Source organism: Mytilus edulis, chromosome 8 (assembly GCF_963676685.1).
Source record: "Mytilus edulis chromosome 8, xbMytEdul2.2, whole genome shotgun sequence".
Classification (NCBI taxonomy): domain Eukaryota; kingdom Metazoa; phylum Mollusca; class Bivalvia; order Mytilida; family Mytilidae; genus Mytilus; species Mytilus edulis.
The window spans coordinates 23,564,652-23,586,390 of record NC_092351.1 but is presented as its reverse complement, the minus strand read 5'-3'; the positions used below and the strand labels follow the sequence as shown (position 1 = coordinate 23,586,390).

Here is a 21,739-nt window from a genome sequence, read left to right as displayed (position 1 = left end):
TAGCTCACTTGACGCAACAGGAAAAGTCATTTTTTCAGCACTTGGCACCGGTCGACCGTCGTCCATTGTCTTTAATATAATTTTTTACATAAATTTTCACATCTAAAATTACTAGGCTGCATTTAACAAACCTTATCTAAAATCATATGTAGTTTTAAAAGGTTTACTGTGACCCCGTTTGTCAACCAAGATGGCCGTCATTGCTACAAAATAAACACAGGGGGACATGCAAGTGCATTATGTCAAGTATTTAAAAACAGCCGTAGACATAGAAAATTCGAAAGGGCCAGATGATTATCTTCAAAATGTTGAGCTCTACCATTTGTCCATTTACTTCAAAATTCTCACATTACTTCTTAAAAGAGTTATTGCATTGCCTTAAATGACTAATTTTAAGTTCTTTTTATCAATTATCTATTATTTTCAAATATATAAAAGTAAGAATGCAAAAATGATAAGGAAGACAAGATATACAAATAAGTCGACTTGGTCGATATCCTTATAAAACTTATTGACCTTTATTTACGATTTTTTTTTCATTTCTTTGCGTTTTTAAACGCCTGTCACAATTTTGACAAGACATATTATTGTATACATTCGCCCGTTCTTCTGTCCTTCCTTCCATCTGTCCGTTCTTCCATCTATCAGTCATTCTGTCCGTCCGTCTATCTATCAGCCATTATGTCCGTCCGTCTATCTATCTATCCGTCTATCCTTCTGTCCAGCGTAAAAATGTCGCACCGTAACTTGAGAACAGCTTATCTAATTTTCTTGAAACTTACCATAGTAATTTCTTATAATGGTCAAACGGTCTGTAAACCTTTTAGTGAAAATCAGATTAGATCTTTTTGAGCTACATGACTTTGTAAGTAAAACAGGATTGTGTTTTGTTTAACATGTCGCGCCATATCTCAAAAATGATTTATCTTTATTGCATCAAACTTTACACACTTCTTAGTTATATTAATCTTAACTTCTGCATACTTTTTGGTGGTGGTTTAAATTTTGTTTAAGCGTTATTGAGTTGGTTTTTTTAAAGGAGGGGGGGGGGGGGGGGTGTCAGATTTTGCGATGTATCTCAAAACCTATATTAAAAAAATATCATAATGTTATAAAATTATTAGATATCAGTGTTTGCTATTGAGTAATTATATTCCATTTAATATTCATTGTTAAAGAATAAACAACACGAACCCCACCAAAAACTAGGGGTGATCTCAGGTGCCCCGGAAGGGTAAGCAGATCCTGCTCCACATGTGGCACCCGTCATATTGCTTATGTGATAACAAATCCGGTAAATAGTCTAATTCGGTAGGTCACATTCATGAAACGGAAGGGGATTGTAGTTACGACGTAAGGAACATAACATAAATTGCTGGTTTAAAAAAAAAGAACTGGGTGATATATATAGACGAAACCGGGTGATTGTGTAGTAAGCAACATTGACAAAACCGGTGTATTTTAATTTGACATGACCCATTTCTTTCGTTCCATACACAGAAATACAAATATTGAGATGCTCATCTTGACTAGTTTTGCAATATTTGTGTCAGTATCTATCTTCCCGTACCTTTCTTTCCGTACAATGTGAACAATTTTACAAGAAATTAAACAATTTCGAGGCAAGGTTCACTCAATTCGTCATTTTGACGTGCATTTTTACTTATTTCTCCGTTAATATAGAACGTTTGTAGAAAATATAGCATCTCACAATAGAAAATAGTTGCAAATGTATATATATTCTTCGATATCATAAAAAAAAAGTAAGGAGAAAAATTGTTGGTTAAAATGGACAGATAATACGTCTGACAGTTTAAAAATTTCTATCCCTTTTCTAATTCTGACTTTCTTTACCTATTTTTAAAACAAAATAGTTGTATGTTCTATTTTGAGCTTTGATTATCATATTTGTTTCAAAGCAGCTTCAATTGACATATTTTTAATTATATAGCAATGGGATAAGTGCTGGACTCCATTCTTTTCGTATTGTTGGGTAAGGAACTTGCTAATCAGATTGATTTATATGTTGATACGAACGTATTTTTGTATTGCACACTTCTAGCTCGAAGAATTTAATTTTACCATGTTCGATGCCATCATTTTGTTCTTCCGGGACTGGAGACGGCGAACGTCTGTTATTTACTACAAAAATATTGAAATCAGGTTATCAAAACTAAAAACAAATAAACAAGCTATAGATCTATCTTAAGCACCGAAAACCCCTATTGTGATCAGAAAATATTTGTACATATAAACACTGTATTTTCAGAGTAACCAAACATTCATTGACAAAATTTTTTAATTTTGAACGTATAGTAAAGTGGACATATCGTAAAGAAATATGTTACTACAGTTAGATATGTATATATTTGGTCTTGGATTATATTTTCCCTCAGGTTTATAAAATATGTTCATCCTAATTTGAATCTTTAAAATTCAAGGGTCTATCCTAAATTGAAGTAAAGAACGAATTCCGAGTATTTGGAAGGCCATTTAATTTACCTCAATTTTGAATAGACTCTTTATTTTTAAAGAGTCAAAATAGGATGAACGGATAAAAAAACCTGCGGAAAACTATAATACAAGCCCTAACGAAATAAATATAAACAAGTCTAAATTGAAAACAACGTTCAAACCTATGATTCCGTTGGAGATTTATTTTCTGATGTTATAATTATCCTTACCAGTGTTATTGCAATCAACATGTTCAGTATGTATTGCAGGAGAGCGTTTTGCAGGAACTGAAATAAAAATAATAATAAAAAAACACCGTGTGATGATACATAACGCATAAAGAAAGATATGATAATAAACTGAATTACAATTTGGAGTAAGATTCCTCTCACATATATGAAATATAGTTATTAAGAATTATTTACAGGTTTACATTTCAGTATGCTAATTCTTTTATAGATACACATATTTTGTTTTAAACCGTTTGAATGTAACGGTAGAAACCTTTTTACAAACGGGATATTACACCATTGTTTTACGGATTTAGAGGACTGGTATTTACAAATGTAAGACGTGGATTACGTTTTTACCATTTGTAAATTATGTCATAGATAAAAAAAAAAAATTGGTCTGAAAGTTATGCTGTACACTTCAAATAGTATTTAACTTATCATAACCGTGAATATTACATCAAAATTTTACGGTGATTTCTTTTATTGCCCGTTAATTAAGATACTGTCAATATAATTGTTTTTCTTAAATGAGATTCTTAGTGTTCTCATTTGCAACCACACAACAACTTTTTATTCATAAGACTAATTGGCTGTAAGATTTAGATATTATGAAATGATAGGTAAGCACCATTACATACTTCGCCTATTATGCGTACTATACAACTGCGTCAACAGAAATATAATGTGTATGCATAAATGTACAATTTTATATTACCAACTTTTCATACGGTCCGATTAATGAGGTAACCTAAAATAACTAGATACCGTTGGAATTCGAAACGTTTTACGTTAATCGATAGTTCAAGACAAATATATGACTGGAAATAAAAATGAAGTAATTTGTTGTATATCAATTTTTACATATAATATATTGTGATTTGTTGTATTATTTATCTCTTAAAATTGAATGCAAATTTCTTTTCTCATACCTTCATTATATCTATTAAAACATTCAGGTAAGGATGTACTTAGGTGATCTGTCGAGATATTTGATTGATAAAATATGGCGGGAAAAGGCTGACTTGGACTTTTACCTTTTATTTGCATTAGTATTATCTGGGTCTCAAATCAAAAGAAATAAAATCAACGATCTGCTAAAATTTTGTCAAATGACCTTTTATGAGCTACATTGTATCAAGTCTTATGTTAAAAGATAAATAGGTGTTATGAGGCAAAATATTTTACCTTGTATCATATGGAAAAACACTGAGGAGTCCGAACATTTGACAGTTATTCCAAAACCTCACCTAAGTACATTTCTTCTTCTGGAATGTAGCCTTCATTTTCTGCTGCGAATGAACACGTTTCTCTTATTTCAACTTTCACTTCATGAACATGAACAGCTACACAATAGAATTTGTAAACGACATTTAACTTACTATATTATTCATAAGAAACTTAATTTGAATAACGAAACATAAGTGAATACTAAGACATTAAAATAAAAATTTAAAGCAAAATACCACACTAGACACATACCGTTTGTAATAAATAGGCATAACAAATTCTAGATTTTTCTAAAAATATTTATACCACCATCATAAATAAATGAACAGACAACTCACTCTATTAAATACATATAACAAAGGGATACCAGTGAAGACGATTAATAGCAACAGTTAGTGGTATGAACATTATGTTGTAAAGTGAATTGTTTTGGTAAATATTTGTCTTTTTTAAAGCCTGATATGATCACAATTGTTTTAAAAATTTTAATGGAAATAATAAGAGATAAAATATATAACATGTACTGTCTTGAATAGTTTCTCGAAACGACGTAAACTGATATTTGGCATCTTCAGTTATTTTTCTTTTTATCGAAAAACCTAACACTTTTCACAGACGTTCCGACTGCATGTAAAGTTATCGATGCTGTCAGTAAATAAATGCTCTTACACGATTTACACAAAACGATAAAATCTAGTTGGATAAGATAACAAAGTGACGGACTAGTATATATAGGACTAGAACGAAATACCTTTAATGAAATTATTTTTTTTAATCATAAATTTTAGGCTTGCCTTTGAACTCACAAAAGGTGATTGTTTCACTATAGAATGTATCATCATCTTCATATATCATCAAGTTCATAGTGAATAAGAGGAATACTTACATGTATAACATGAATCTGCGTCGCAGAGTTCATATCCGTTCCATAGATGCTTTGCAATACTGCACTTACTATTTGTGTAGTGTTACGTAGTGTGGAATGGAACGAATATGAACTCTGCAACGGACATTGGTATAAAAATTTATAACTGGAATGTGTGTCTATAATGGAGTCTATATTTTATGAAAAAAATCCCGCTTGAACAAAAATTAAGTACTAGTGTTACTGACATAGGATTACAATTATACATTTGTAGTTTCTTTTAGTATTCTTACCCAAATCAGTATTATCATAACTTATATCTTTAGTATTACGTCCAACAGCGTTATTACCTGTAGAGCGAGGCGGAATTGGAGGTGTTTCATCATAAACTGAAAGTGTTAAAGGTTAGATATAAATATTTGATAGAACAAAACGAATTTTAAACACATATCCAACTAAGTTAGACATCACGTGACTTTTGTGACGTATTCTAGCCGCCATTTTGTATTATATTTCCCCATATAAAATGCATAGATGTTTCAATAAAGCTTATTTTGCTCATAAACCTGACCCGTTTTCTAAGTTTTGCAAATCAATCCTTGATATTTAAACATATTTCTATCAAACAATGTTGGTCCTAACAGTTTATTTTTTTTTATTAAAGTCTGTCATTTTAGACTTGTAAAAACATGCACTTTTCTCGTCATTTCCCCTTTGCCTCCATGCTAAATTACCGATACCCATGTCTACTTGTAAAACAAATAAAGAAATTCCGTACATACAAAATACCAACTTTGCAAATCGATTAAGTATATTTAAACATATATCTGGCGAAGATTACTACTTAAAACACTTTAATTTCAAGTCAAAGTCTGTCAAACGTCGATTTAAAAAAGGGAATTTTTCGGGATTTTTCAAAATGGCGGATGATGTATAAGGTAATGTTGCTTCAAATCAAGGATTTGTATTGTAAGACTTTCCTAGATTATATTTTCATGCAGAATCTCTGCTGTTTCTGTTCTTTTCTTTGGTGATATTTCAATATGATTGATTTCAAATTTTCTTGATAAAAAAATTATTTTAAGTGTGACACGGGAACATTTATTTGACAGATATCCAGGATGTACTGTCAGGGGACGACCATTTAATATTCTGGGAGGAGGGGGGCAGGAGGATTTGGTTTGGATCGGTTAATAATTTTTTTAAACTAAGAGGACAGGTTATCTATTTTCTGCAGTATTGAAGCAAGATTTTTCATTTTCATGAAAGCAAGGGACTGATTATTTATTTTCACAACTATATTTATGATATTCGAAAAAACATACAATTTTTAAATTATTTGATTATCATAAATAATACATGTATAGTCAAGTCATTATGTACCATTTAATCAATTAATCATCATCCTCTGCAGAAATGAATCTTCTATATTCCCAACTGCATATACATGTATTGCATACATGCACAGTATTAAATTTTAGCTGTATCTAGCCTTTTAAAAAAGTAATGGCAAACATGTTTTACCAAGCGGAGCGAGGAAAATTTTTTTTGAAGAGTTTTGGAGCCCCTGAAGGCCCAAGAAACTATAGAACAAATTATGCAAAATCTGGGTGTTCCCCATGACCCTTTCTTAATCTGAAAATGCAAGTTCTGTTTTAATAATTTTTTGACAATATTTTGGTCTAAAAACAAAATGTATAGATTCAGCGTAAGACTCAAGTTTCTAGAGACAACATCAAAAGACCTGATGATCAAGTTAATAACAAACCTACTAAATTACAAAAGGAATACATTAACAGAATACAGAAGGGTAATCAATGAACAAAAGACAAATACATGAGAAACATTGATCCCGAAAAATCAGGGACTACGTCTGAGGAAGAATAGAACTTGCTTCTTGCAAGGTACTAGGCGTGAACATAATTTGATATGGAGACAAGCGTTTGGTTTTGAAATTTCCTACATGAGGCATTTGTCTCAATGTTAAGTTACGACCCTGTAGTAAAAGTGAGGTATTAAAGTGTTACTGAGAAAATAATTACCTCAACTTTTAAAAATGAAACTAATTTTCAAACATTTCAAGTACAGTACATTTAAATAATATTCATACTTTTATTTTTAAAGGATTTGGGAAGTGTTTCCCGATTTTTTTTTGGAAAAAGATTAATTTATGAAGAATCTGGTGACAGATTAACATACTTTCGATTAGACCTGCTGAGTTATTTTTTTCAATACATTGTAAGTCAGGTAATTTATTTTCTTACTACCACAGAACAAACCATTTATTTTTGTAATTATCAAGGCTGAGTTATTTATTTTCAAAATCCTCCTGCCACCTCCCCCTTCCCCAGAATATCAAATGGTCGTCCCCTTGCCAGAAAATAGCTAGCAATAAAATTATAATCAAATTTTTCTCTTCTTGATTTAAAGGTGTTTTTCTGTATATTTTATCTTTCTTTAGAAATATATTTATACATCCCTTTTTGAACAAAAAATGTTTTCATCCCATGTGAAAAAAAACCCAATGCCCAACAAATAATATAGATAAATATTCTGTACCTTTAAAATTTCATCTCTTTACAGAACAGATGAACTCTGACTAGGGTTATTATGTTACATAACAATATATTGTCAGGTAGACGTGCAAACCAAAAGCAACCAGGTGACTTTAAACATCCTGTGTACACATGTATAACCAGAGTTTAAATTTTGCGATATACAAATGTTTTCACAAATATACAAATAAACTTTCTCTTCATTTCTCGTTTCTAATTAGAAGAAGTATCTATCATAATAAACATTAAGAAAATATGAATATTATGAAAATGTCTTTAAAAAAATAATTTTTGCTTCAAAGATATTCAAATAATTATTTTCATTTTTTCATAATTATTATAAAGAAATATTATGATTCAAATTTTAATTCAAATGGTTTTTTTTTTATAGGAAATTCAACGAGATTTTATTAAATATGATTGATTTCTTTTTTAATTCAATATTTTAAGCTAAATCCAGGCATTCAATGAATCTTTAAAAAGTTTAACATTTGTTAAAAAAGTTTATTTTCATTTTTCGTTTTATAATACGATTGCTCTGATTTCAACAATACAAGTAGACACCCGCGAAATCGCGGGCATATACAGCTTGTGAACTGTTGTAGGATGATTTTTGTAAAAGATATTATGTATTGAGAATAACATAAAAGGTATCAAAGACCCTCTCCCTTCTTCCAAAGTCCGATATTTGTTTCCCTTCTGTTAAATTCAATTATATTCGTGTTTCTGGCCTACGACCATAATTATTCTTCTCCTTTGCTACACTGCTTCTTTTGGTAAAAGTCAAATCAAATTAAAAATTTGCAACGTTTCAAACATGAAATAAATGTAATTGCTTATATATAGACCATTATTAGTCTAAAAAATATGCTTCTATGACAATCCATCAGTGATTTTGTTTTTTGAGAAAGCCTTATTAACATGCCAATGGTAGGATTTGAATCAGGTATACATAAATGACTAATACCGACTAAGGCAAATTGAGGGGTTGTCGGACGGGTCCTGATGCCGATATCCCGAGATGCAGAATTTAAAGAAATTCATATCCTGAAATCGAAAAATACATTCCCGGATCCCGTAAGGATCAATCCCCAAATCCCGCGCTTAAAAACATCCGATCCCAACAACCCGAAAAACGTCCTGCCTCCCTTTAATCTCTACCTAACTTTCATTTTTGCCAAATCACTATTTTTTTTATGCCCCAATTATGGGCATTATGTTTTCTAGTCTGTGCATCCGTGCGTTCGTTTGTTCGGTCGTCCGTCCGTCCGTCCGTCTCGTCCGCCTGTCCCACTTAAGGTAAAACATTTTGGTCGAGGTAGTTTTAGATGAAGTTGAGCATGTTTTACTATTTTTTAATATATATGCAAGTGGTATTACCCCTAAAATAGTAAACATTTCACAGAAAACAGTTAACAGAATCAGGGACTTTCTATACTAAGATAGAAATTCCCTGACAGAATACATAGAGTATTAAAATAGTATAATCGTAGTTTACATGTAGATAAACACAAAAAATATTTGTCCCATCTAAGGAGGTATAATAATTGTGATTCTTGCGATCTTAACACCATGATATGGAGAACGCTCTACGATTGGTTGTACTTGTGTCACATGTTTTACTTATTTTAATATATATGCAACTGGTATGACCCCTTAAATAGTAAACATTTATAAAAAAAAGTAGACAGAATACAGAGAGTCTCTATATATTAAAGTAGTTATAATCGTAGTTTACATGTAGATAAACGCGAACTAATTGTCCTCTCTAAGGAGGTAAAATAGTTATGGTTCTTGCGATCTAAACACCATGATATGGAGAACGCTCTGATTGGTTTATCTTTTTTTCATGGTTGTTATCTATCATACGATTGGTTGTATTTGTGCATGTTTCAAACCGGAAGTCTTATCTATGAATAAAAGTCAGTCTGATGACGGAAATATAACTCAATCTTAATAATCATAAAAATGAATGACAAATGCGACTATGCATGTTACCTATAAGACACAGAGGGATGATGATTGATTTATTGTGGAAGGAAGAGAAACGACACACAAAATGAGGTCTTCTCGTTTAATAGTATAGATTTTATACCCTATAATGTCTATCGACAGAGTTATCGGTCCTGAATAGGACTGATATAGTTGGGTATGTGACTACATTAATATATCACGTGCAAAAAAAAATTCAATCTGACTATATGAGATATTTTGAGTTGTGTGAGCTGTGTAGTGACTTATAATTGTCGATAGCTTCCTCAAGTGAACTCTGGTGAATTTGTGTTGTCATGGCAATCTAACCACGTCTCATTTGCATATTGAATTATTGAATTGCAATATGGATACGCCTGATGCAAGTGTGCATGGGCAGAATACCATTGAAATCGTTCTGATTTTCAGCTGTTTACCTGGAATCAAACCTTGTTATAGATAATGCATTTTTAAAGATGCTTCTATTCGTATAACTCACTGAGGGGTGCCAGGATTGAAATTGCCAAATGAAATATCAATCAAAAAAAACCCTCACTTAATCTAACTTATATTCCGCAAAAAAAAGTAGTATCTGCAGAGATTTGCATCGTATTTATCAACTAAATTAATTGAAATATTAAAAATAACGTATTACGTTTACTACTGTTGCCTTTATTTAATACGACTTACGGCACACTCATATTGTGCAATAAAACTGTAACCACATGAAGAAAGATACAAATGAATATGTTACTGCCCTATAACGGTGTATGAAAAATCGAGCTAATTTGTAATTAATTCATTATGACAACTTAGTTTATGAAAAGAGGGGTCTATGTGTTTTTTTCTCGTAAAAAAACCGGGGGTAAACATTTAAGAACGGACATGAAGAAAGCACGAAATTGTCATACATGTAACTAGAAAAAAAAAATATTCATACATGTACATGTAGTTCAAAGTGAGATTTTTCAAAACGGTATGGATTTTCGAAATCCTTCACACGAACTTGCTTGTTTTAAAAGTTTAAATTATTCAATTTACCTCACATCATGTGTCTTTATTAAAGCGAAAAGGTAAATAATGTCCTATTATTTGTATCTAATTTAAAAGTATTTCAACGACATTTCTTAGATTTTAGTCTAAAAAATGAAACAAAGAAATATATCTTCCTTAAACATACCGTTCAAAAATAGCAAATTAAAAGCAAATTTCCCGATTGGCAACAACATATAGGACGAACAAACAAATTGAATGTGTAAATGGATTATACCTTAAATTTTAATCACAGAAAGTAATGACCTAATGCACAGAGAAAATACAATATCCCGCAGGCTTTTACCTTCTTCAGCATCACTATCATCTTTTTCACTTTCATGGACTGGTGAAGGGTGACGTAGTCTTTTAACACCGATGTCATCAATGTTTTGACGAACGTTAATTTTTGGTTTATCAGGTGGTGGAATCAATGACTGAAGGAATGTTTGATCGGTTGGTTCTGTAAAAAAATGTGAACTTTGTATTAATTAACTTACTTAAAATTTTCAAATCAGCGTTTGAATTATCATATGGAATGTTTTCCGAAGATTTTTTTATATAAATTTTTGATAACTTGGTTATATAATAACAGTGCACCATAACAGTGATCATTTCTAGCGCAAATCATTGTATTAATTACCTTGCTACCAGGTTTAACTAAAGTAATATAAGTCTGAATCTGGTTTAGAATGTTACCATCTATTCAATTGCAAACCTAAAAATGGCGATATCAAGGATACTGGTGTTTTGTGTAATTAGGAAAACAATACACTGAGAAGACCTTTAGGTGAGCCGGGATAGTGATATGATTATATATAATTATATATTATTACTATTTTTCTCTCTGTGGAATGAACGCCCTCGAATTTAGTTGAATGTATTGTTTCATTCTAAAGGAGTTCATTGTAGTATAAGATGATTGATAATGAAAATAAGTATCAAAGAGTTTCAAGTAATACAAACAAATTTATTTTCAGTATAACAATGACGTACGAGTTTCCTCTTCTGCATAAGTATACTCTTCTGTGTTTTGTTCTACATTATTTTCATCGTACAATTCTACCTCTTTTATAGAGTTAAGATCTTCATCAACAGATGCTTTTTGTTTTTGGTTTCCATCGCATAGCTGTGCTCTTTTTTTAGATGAACTTGCTGTAAAAAATGTTTAGGCTGAATGAAAATTGAGATTTATACTATAAATGCAAAAGCATTTGATCTACGATTTCAAATGCAAAACAGAATAAAACGGAATGAGGTACATGTATCAAGGAAAAATCCTATTTCTTATGGCTAGAGAATATATCAAACAACCAAAAATGAATATATTTAAAACAACTCCGCCAACATTGAAATATTTTGAAATTCCATTCCTTTTAACCTAATCTAATAAAGATACATTATTTCAAACGCATAAGTTCATATCACGAATGAGTTGAGTAGACATACTAGTTATTTCTGGGTTCGAAGTCTACAAACTAGACCGTGATTGTTTAAAATATTCATTTTAGATTCTTATTTGTCGAGTATTTCTGGTCAGTGCATCGATTATGTTAAGGATACTAATGCGTAAAAACATTCCTTCATCACCAAAGGTGATATCTTGTAAATAAAGGTTTATATATTGGCCGTCCTTTTGGTACTATATTTTAAATATCCGAAATAAACATTGCCAAAATCAATATTCAATATTTCAAATGTTTTGAAATATGAAGTTTACATTTCAGATGAAGCATTTAAAAACGGAGGTGTTTGTTTCTCAGATTCATGTAAGTTCTTATCTCTGTCGTTTGTAAAATGCCCTGATTGGATAGAACAACGATCTTCACTGCTACCAACCAAGTGACATCACTATGCATAAGCCTTTAAAAACTAGTAATGGGGCTTTACTTTGGGTTTCTACTTCTGGATTCTTAGAAGTGCAGAGGTTTGAATAGAGAGTTTTGTAGGTATGATATCGATATCAGGCGATGCGGTCCTATAATTGTGTGTCGACTAACAGCCAACATTCTACACTATCTCAAGTGAACGGCTGCTTGCTTTATCATCTGTTATACATGTACAGATGTCATAAGAGTTCAACCTTCTTCATGTTCTTGAAATGAATATTATAAACTGTTTTCCTAATTCAGTTTATAGTTTGGCTGTGAGCGATACAGTTTATTACCAGAAGACTGTGCAACACAATTTTTAAAAGTTAACATTATATTTATGATATTAGACGATAGCTATTATCGTATATACTCTTTTTGCTGTAAAAGGTCACAGGGACAGAACAACTAAAATTACACAGATAAAAATGAAATGATTCAGCATAACTTCTCATGCATAAGATATTTAGTAATTTTGTAAACACCATTAACTGTACCAACTAACAAATACATTAACCAAGAAAAAAAACAACAAGACGTAGCTTTTAAGACTACAAGAGAGTACAGTCCACATGCAAGACAAAAGCAACTTGAGCAACAAGAATATTACGGATAAAATTAGCTTTTACAAGTCCAACAAAATGTTTATCCATGAAACAAAATAAAAAGAACAAACCGATTCAAAGCATTTCATGTGTGTTCATTCATTACAAACATGACACGGAAAACCTATTCGTGATGGTGACTATACATATTATGTAGTGTTGATCTCAGTCGTTCTTTGTCATTTCTCTGTTAAAATAGTTTGATTTATGCAACATACCCCTGCAAATTTAATCTGAATAGCGTAAACATGTACAAGCGAAGTCGGAAATAAGTTGACAACGCCATTACACAAAGAAAACAACAATAGAAAAAACATAATATAGAAATTAATGACTGAGCAATACGAAAAAAAACCCATATACATATAGATTCTACCACTGCATCTAGTGTGATACGATATTTATCCACTCGAGACAGTTAAATTTTCAACTTTGAAAAGCGAGGCTTTGCCGAGCGTTTTAAATGTTTTAAATTTAACTGTCGAGAGTGGATAAATATCGTATTACACTAGATGCAGTGGTAGAATCTGGAATGGTGGAATCTGTTTCTCTAATGATTTCCAAACAATACGGAGGCAAACTTATTCCTTCTTTGCGACTGATCTGCAAAAAAATGTGTTCTTTCTATGTGACGTCATCAGGCATGGACGCCTTTTTTCATGTCGTCACAATAGGAAATTCAGAGAAAAGCAAGAAAATTCGACGTCATAATCGGATTTTAACCAATAAAGAACTGAGATAAAACGAAACACACGTTGATTAATTTTTTTTTATACAATGGGTGCAGAAAGGGATAAATTGACGAAAAATTAGAGCAACTGAGACATGTAAATGCTTTTCAATGAAACAAAGGGTATGCAACTCCTGAGAAACGGGAAGCCAATAATAAGAAAGTCGGAATGATCACGTTTGTCATAAATTATAGATTGTGCCCAACAATTTCATGAAAAGATCAAAACAAGAAACAAACCTTAATTCTGGGTAGATCTCTTCTGATATATAAGATGTTTGAGATATAAGCACGTACAGAAATGTTTGTTATTGAGTAATTATCAAAATGTTAAAAATGTGTACTTTGGAAGATAAAAGAACCCACAAACAAATGAGTTCAGGAAACAAATGTTAGTCTACAATGTTGAAGAAATACCTTTATAAATAAGATGTTTAAGAAAATCTGTTTCATTGACAGTGCTGGTTAAATATCCTTTATCACAATTTTTTCGTGTCAATTTTCAATGTATAAAGTAAAGATGAAACCTTTAGAAGATATTTAATCAATTAGCTTAACAAATCTATATGCAACGTTCTTTCTACGGATTCATCATCTTGTCATACGTCCATAATAAAGTTTTTTTTTTTTTAAATTTTATTACCAAAGGTGAGAAGGAATGATTTGTGATTTTCTAAATATCCCTTTTCGTGCATGATTCAAATAAGGATTATGACAGTTGTTTTCAATCATTAGATATGTTTGCTTATTCTTTAGTTTTCTATGTTGTGTCATGTGTACTATTGTTTGTTTGTTTGTCTTTTTATTTTTAGCCATGGCGTTGTCAGTCTATTTTATGAGTTTGACTGTCCCTCTGGTATCTTTCGTCCCTCTTTTTGAACTTTGGATTTTGCCATTTTATTTTGAATATCCGTTTCTATCCGGCAAATATCGAGTTTTTTTTTATTGAACTTTTCAATCAGAATTTTACATGTAAAAGGCGTCATCTGCTGGAACAAAAACATATGCGTTTGATGACCACACGAAATGCAATTGGAATGTTTGGAAATTACATCTTCGTGAATAACGATCTCTTATACATTTTTGGGGTTAAGTTTTTGGATACAATAGGTTTGGTGTAGGCATGTCCGACATATATAGTTTTATCCTTGAGATAATCAGGTTGAATTGTCTGAACAGATTTGCGCTGAAAGTACTGTTGATAGTTCAAGCATCGACTTCCTTCTTCGCGAATTCTCCATTAAAAACGTTTCCTTTATTATGGAAGAAGTTGGTACTGTTTTGAATAGTTTTTGGGTAGTAAAGTCCTTTGCTCAGTGCATAATTTGAACTGAGCTTTGACAATGGTAATGAAAACTTGAATACTTGAATATAGTCAATTCAATATTATCCGTTTTGAACATCTCCTAAATATGTAAGTGATATGATGAACTCGAAGATGATTTTTAGATGTGAGACTGGTCACAAATATAATAGCTCTTCAACTGTTTCGGTACTTATACATCATCGGATTTCAAAAGTTTGTCTATGGGCTTTCCTGTTAAAGATAAATCCAGAACAGCTCTTCGGACGACAATAATTATTAAACGTCTTCTTTTCAATTTTTTAACACAAACATTTAATTGATTAGGTGTATTGTTATAAACCAATGAAAAAGTTAGGTCTCAATAATGTCATAGGTCAGCCCAAAATCATTTCGTCTTTGTATGATCTTATATGCTCTTTAGAGCATAAGATAAGAAAATATCTCTCAAGAGTTTCCCCTGATATTTTTACTCTTATTCAAATTTAATTTATCCCAACTAAATTGCAACGACAAATGTACCTTCGTTGCTTAATTGTCGATTTATTTTAGTTGTTTTTCGATACCATTTGTTTTTGAAAAATAACACAATTTAAAAAGGAAATATATAGTTGTAACTGTGTATTGTTCACCATGTGTCTTTATATATAGCTCTTTCAGTAAGTCTCTAAAATGAAGGTGTTAAAAAATTGTGAAACACACAATTACGTATTACAAAAAAACGTAGCGTATACAAATAAAAACATGGAAAAATTCTACTGTTGATTGTTGTCTTCCTATTTGAAACAACGATTTTGACGTTAAACACATGGTCGATTTTACAATAGAAAAAAATGCAGCTCTTTGTTTTCATTTTCAATTATATTGGAAAAACTAGTTACGTCGCACTTATTCTTAATGCAACCTGGTGGTGCAGCTATTTACACCTTGCATAAGCTAAGCATGTTAATGTCGTATGCAAATTTGTTGATCAAAGACAGTCTTCATGTTTTTTTCGTATTAAATGTTCACGTAAACGATTCAATGGTGTCATTTTGCACTAATTTTAGATGTAAAGAGAACGCATCAAATTTTGATGCGTTTTTATCCGTGACCTTTATGTATGCCCCTTCGATAAAAAAATCCTTATTCACAGAAAAAAACCCTGGCATAGTAGCTATTTTAACTAAACTACTATTAATACTTACCGTATTTGGCTGAATCCTCTCTTATACTACCCTGACGATTGAAGTTCATATCATTATCTACAGTAGAGTCATTAAAAATATACCACTTATATTCGATTTATTTGTAGATGAATTCGTGTTCTATGAATATGTAGTGTATTGTGGGGTTATGAGTGTCAATAATGACAATAACATTTTCCTAACGTTATTCCTGTTTAATATAAACAGTAAGACAACGCATGTACTATATCAAACTAACAAATTTGTTTATTTTTAATTCTATGATCTCCAGAGTTTTTTGCAAACAAATAACAATTTCAATAAAGAAAAAATAAATGAATAAGATCATTGCCGTCTATAGACGACTGGTTAATTTTCAATTTAAAAATGATTTGATACTCTTGTCTAAAATCAATAATTTTCACTATCACTTCAAATTTTATACTCAAATGCAGATAAGATTCGTATTTTTCAGTTCGTATGTATAACGGTTTCTGCAATGCTATATCCCGCCATTATTCTATTATGCTAAGGTTATATTTGATTTTTCTGGTATTTCATGTTTGCGTATGTGCTTTGTCTATGTAGCGTCTATATGTCTTTATATTTTTCTTTGTCGACATTTTTTGTTTTATAGAGATAGAGATTTTAACACAATGTTGAATGCTGTTCCCCGAAGTTTAACAGTTCTAACTATTTTCTTGTTTTCACACATTTATGGTTTCAATCTTAGATATTGTTAAATTGATTCTTATATAGTTACCGTTTAAACAGTGTGTCTCCTGTTTTGGTCTGCAATAATTACAATGAGCTAGATAACATAGAAGAAAATAGTGTATTAATAAATATGTTGTGAACTTCTTCATTAGTTATATTGTAACTTCGAGACGTACACAACAATTGTTAAAAAGCACGTTCGATGTGGATTTTTTGAGTCGTTGAAAAGTAAGGTAAATTTTGTCAGAGTTATACCTCATATATATATTATTATATAATAACATTGTTATATCAGATTAAAAACAATGATATTACATTTAAAATGTTTTTTTTTTTCTTCCAATGTTTGTAAAACTTACATCTTTTTCTCCAAACAATGAACAAAGCAATCACAATTGCAGCTATGAACAAAACAGATAATATCACAGCGGGACCTCCGTAAAATAATCCTTTATCTTCAACATTATTGGTTCGATAATCTGTTAACAATAATATCAGAAATTATGTTACTAAAGTCAATGTGTACAATGAAAAATAAATCCACCAAATCATAAACATGAAAGGAGGAAAACACTGCTTTCTTTAATACTTTCTATTTTATTTCTATCACAACTGTTGTACACTAGAACATGATTTAGGTCCAGACAACTATTAAGAAACTTGTTTGTTGCCTTATTAGGGAAGACTGTTATCTTCGAAAACTTCAAACCTCAAGGAATAGTTTAACATGATAAGTAACTTTTCAAAACAAAATTTGAAAAATGAGAAAATAGGGGATACAAAACGGGGGCTTATCGTACCTTGTCCTTTATAAGAATGATCATATAATTGATATTCATGTCAAGCGTACTGATTTGTTTCCTAATACTTTAGATGGAAAAGATTGTGGATTCATTCATGTTTTATCGCTATAGTAATGGCCGGTTTCTATGTATTATATAATGGTGTCATGTTAATACTAAAAATATTCCTGCAGTCAAATGTAAGATATGAAATAAAAAGTTACCTTGATATTTAGGGATGTCGTTAAGGAAAAACGTGAATAATTCAATTCCAAAATCATTCTGAATTTGTACAGTATAGTTTGTTAAATCTTTTAGAGTAACTTCATTTATGTGAAGTATTCCAATGTAGCCATCCACATGTATCTTCTTATCATGAAATGAATCAATTATAACTGCTGCTGTTTCAGTCATCGTGTATCTTTCTGAAGCTTGAAGGTTGAAATTACGATTATCTTCATATTTCAACCAAGTAAGATTAAGTGGTGGAGGCCAGCTGGTAAATTTTACTACCAGTGATCCTACACTTCCAAGTTTGCAAAACTGTTCCGAAGGATTATAAATTGATAATTGTGGCCGCCCTGTAAAACATCGATCAATATAAAATACACATTATTACGTAGTATAAACTTATGCTAAATAATAATGAATCACTTATTGATCTCTGATATACATAAGAAATAGATTATTTCATTTTTTCCGTTCTTGGTCAGTCATATGAATATATGAATTTATGAGTATTCTAGAAAAAAACTGACACAGAACTTTCTATATATGGCCTTAAAAATTTTCAAAACCTATAGAAATACAACATTGATATAAATGGGAGACATTGTTGGAAACTAATGCATATCATAACTGCTGTAAAATGAAAAGCTGAAAAACGGACATCAATCACTTTTGTAAGATAAAAAGTGCGAGTTTAGATTGATAACGGTCATTTTTATATCAAGAAAATAAGAATATTTTCTAAAAATGATATGGTAATATATTAGGTCTACAAGATTTCTTTTTAATTGCGATGTTTTATCTTTTTTTATTTAATGTGTATGTAAGAAAAGCACAAACAATTTCTATTTCCGAATTCTTTCAAATTACCACTAAACTTGTCAATCTTCCTTAAATTTGACATGCAGGATAAAACAAGCAATTTTTTTAATAGTAATTTTTTAATCTTGTAAACTCTGATAAATGTCAAGCTACTTCTTTGTACCTCATCAATTGTACTGATTTCTAAATTTCAAAACCCTTCAATGATTCATTAAAAATCATTTGTTTTTGTCCTGATATAATTGAGAACAAGAATCAGAACTGATGACAAGATCTTGCACAACATAAAATGCAAAATATAACACTAAGGCCGTGTTCACACCAAACGCCATGTACAGTAATCTTGTTTACAATTAGTTTAACGTACTGGACATTGGTTTCACATTAAATCTGTTCACATCTATACATCTTGTTTAATTACCTGTACATAAGATTTGTTCACACTTGTAAACTCTATGTCATTTAAATGTTCATTACGTAGAACCGAATGCAAAGTTTTCGGACAACTTTTCTAGCAGTAAGGGAACGACCATTTGACTTCAAATGGGGGTGGGGGTATCGATAGAAATATTCCGAACCCCAATTGGGAAAAAAAAGGTCCTACAGATGATACAAAAATATTCTAAATCAAGAGTTTCCCCATACATTATAGTGTTAAATGTTGAAAAAAAAATTGATTACCAGCATCGAAAAAAAACCGGAATAAAACGTTTGCGCGGAAAAATGTCTGGCTAAGATAAATTAACAAAATACCCCCCCCCCCCCCCCACCCTTTTTTTTTTAAAGTTAAGTGGTTGCTTCTTTATGAAAGCCATTTTGATAATTTGCAGTAGTTTAAAAATAATAAAGATGTCTCGATTAAGCATTAGAAAACGTAGGCTGCAGCAGCGTGCTTACAGGCGAAGAATATATATTTTTATTCTCATATAGCCAATGCATTACATCGGTACAGAGATTGAAGGAGACGAAGGAATGATATATTAGGGATCACTATATTCCTATCTTTTCTGTTTGTTTCAAATGGTATATTTCTTCTCCAAGGAGTATTTGTCAAAGGGAGGGGTAATGTTTTTTTTAGTTTTAAGGGTAATTTAACGGATCCGAGATACATGTACTAGACAAACAATACATTTACCTCACACTTTTTAAGTAATGCATTTATGAGTGAATGGTTGTTTGAGTAAAGACCAGTGGCAAACATTTCTGTGCAAGTCAAGTCGATTCGAAAAGACCTTAATTTTCAAATGAATTGTGTGTTCGGCAATGATGCTGCTTTGAGTCTTGATAAGGGCTTAATAAAGCTACGTTAAGTTTTAAAAAAAATATATATATGTATCAAGTTTAGACAAATATTTCTGTGAAGATCTTTATTAATAATTGCTATAAATATCAATTTTATTCAAAAAATGTTTCTTTCTTAAATATACACGGTGAAACTAATGTTTTAAATGCCTAGTTTTGTGTACACTTAATCTACACAAGGCCTACATCGAGTATCGACTGCATGTAGACAAAACATGTTTTACACTACATGTAAACATTGAATTTTATCAATGGGAACGTAATTTTGTTTAATTTACGTGTGAGTTACACTTACACAACACCGAGTTTAGGTTAATGTGAACACGGCCTAAGTACATTATTCGAATTTGACGACAAATTATGTTCAGAAGAACAAAAGGAAAATTTCAAACAAGGTATGACTTCGAGTCAATTCAACAATCTATTGTGTGGTTTTAAGCAACAAGTTTTGTATAGAATGTCTTAAAAGAAACGATATGAAAAATGTAATAAAAGAAACGCAATAAAAAACGATTGGAATGGCTTATAGATGAATTTATTGCTGTACATAAGTTAATACGAAAGGATAACATCTTTAACTTTGAAACATATTAAACGTTAAAATTGCGAAGGTTTGTCTTAAAAATATTGTCAAATGGTTATATAAATCAAAATGTATGTTAAGACAAGATTTAAGCCGAAATAATCATGATTTGTTGATAATTTTTAAAGATTAAAATAAGCTATTTTCTGAACCTTCTATAAGTCTTTATCATTTGTTTTGTTTTGTTGGGTATGATATACAAATAATGTGTTTGCGTTGATCACATATGTAGACATTGAATTAGACAAAACTGTGAAAACACACACACACACACACACACACACACATAAAGTAAGCAATTCATGATGCATATGCCATATCAGTTTTCAAATTACGTCAAAATTTGGTTATTGATACTTCAGACTCGACAACTATAGCTTACAATCAAAAGAAAACATTTAGTCATTTATATAAAATTATTTGTTTTATGAGTTACCTTCATTCACGAAGAACACTGATCCTGACTGAGTCTTGTTTCCGTCTTTGCCAACTATTCCATTTTCAGCGAAACATTTGTATATCCCAGTGTCTTGATATCTTTTTGTCCTGTCCAACTCAGGAAGGTTCAGAATTCCATTTGAACCACTGCCTAAAGACCTTATTTTCTCGCCGCGTGCTGAATGGTGCTCCCATTGGTAAAATTTATAGATGATTGGGTTGCCTTGAGGTTGACAAATGAGTTGCCTGATGTTATCTTCTGTTGTCAAATTTTGGTATTTTATATTGATAGATGGTGCATCTGTACATACAAATATTGATATAAAAAATGAAAGAAAGAAACTTATCAAATTCAAATTGTTCTTATGCATCACAAAACTGTATAACAATTTCGGTTGAAATGCAGACCAACCAAGTCAGTACATAATATATAGACAATAATAGTGCATTGAATTGACATATCAACGATATAAGGATGAGGCTTAGAAACGTGGAAATGTGAGGCTCTGCCGAGCTTTTTCCACGTTTCGGGCCGAATCTTTATATCGCTGATATATCAAGTCAATGCACTATTATTGTCTTTATACTGCAATCTACAATCGATGGTGAACGAATTTGTTTGACAATAAACTAAAATATCAAGAATAAGCATAAAACACAATGATTTATAGTTTGCAAACCAAAAATATTAAGAAGTGAAATATGTTTTTCTTCTAAAAATTGCAAAGAAATAAGTTTGAGTCGTTGTATACATTTGGAAACAAGAACAGGTTGAATAGGTCGTATGAATAATTAATTCTATTTTCGGCAATTTCTATTTAAATATTCATGAGGAAAAGTGATATCAGGTCAGTG

The 21,739-nt window shown here is 31.0% G+C and overlaps 1 protein-coding gene across 4 annotated transcripts in view; it reads right to left on the bottom strand.

The window, feature by feature from the left end:
* LOC139485117 (uncharacterized) overlaps window positions 1–21,739 on the bottom strand; it is a 52,380-nt gene that overhangs the window by 9,591 nt on the left and 21,050 nt on the right. For 2 of the 4 annotated variants that reach the window (XM_071269258.1, XM_071269260.1), the window contains exons 5-15: window positions 20,883–21,185; window positions 17,736–18,092; window positions 17,089–17,208; window positions 16,776–16,823; window positions 16,034–16,090; window positions 11,334–11,492; window positions 10,645–10,800; window positions 5,073–5,168; window positions 3,935–4,030; window positions 2,685–2,741; window positions 2,083–2,142 (exon numbers count right to left, since the gene is read on the bottom strand). In XM_071269258.1, coding sequence (XP_071125359.1) covers window positions 2,083–2,142; window positions 2,685–2,741; window positions 3,935–4,030; window positions 5,073–5,168; window positions 10,645–10,800; window positions 11,334–11,492; window positions 16,034–16,090; window positions 16,776–16,823; window positions 17,089–17,208; window positions 17,736–18,092; window positions 20,883–21,185 — 1,509 coding nt within the window. Of the gene's footprint in view, window positions 1–2,082; window positions 2,143–2,684; window positions 2,742–3,872; window positions 4,031–5,072; window positions 5,169–10,644; window positions 10,801–11,333; window positions 11,493–16,033; window positions 16,091–16,775; window positions 16,824–17,088; window positions 17,209–17,735; window positions 18,093–20,882; window positions 21,186–21,739 lie in introns of those variants that run through there. The other 2 variants (XM_071269259.1, XR_011655258.1) reach the window with 2 other exon arrangements.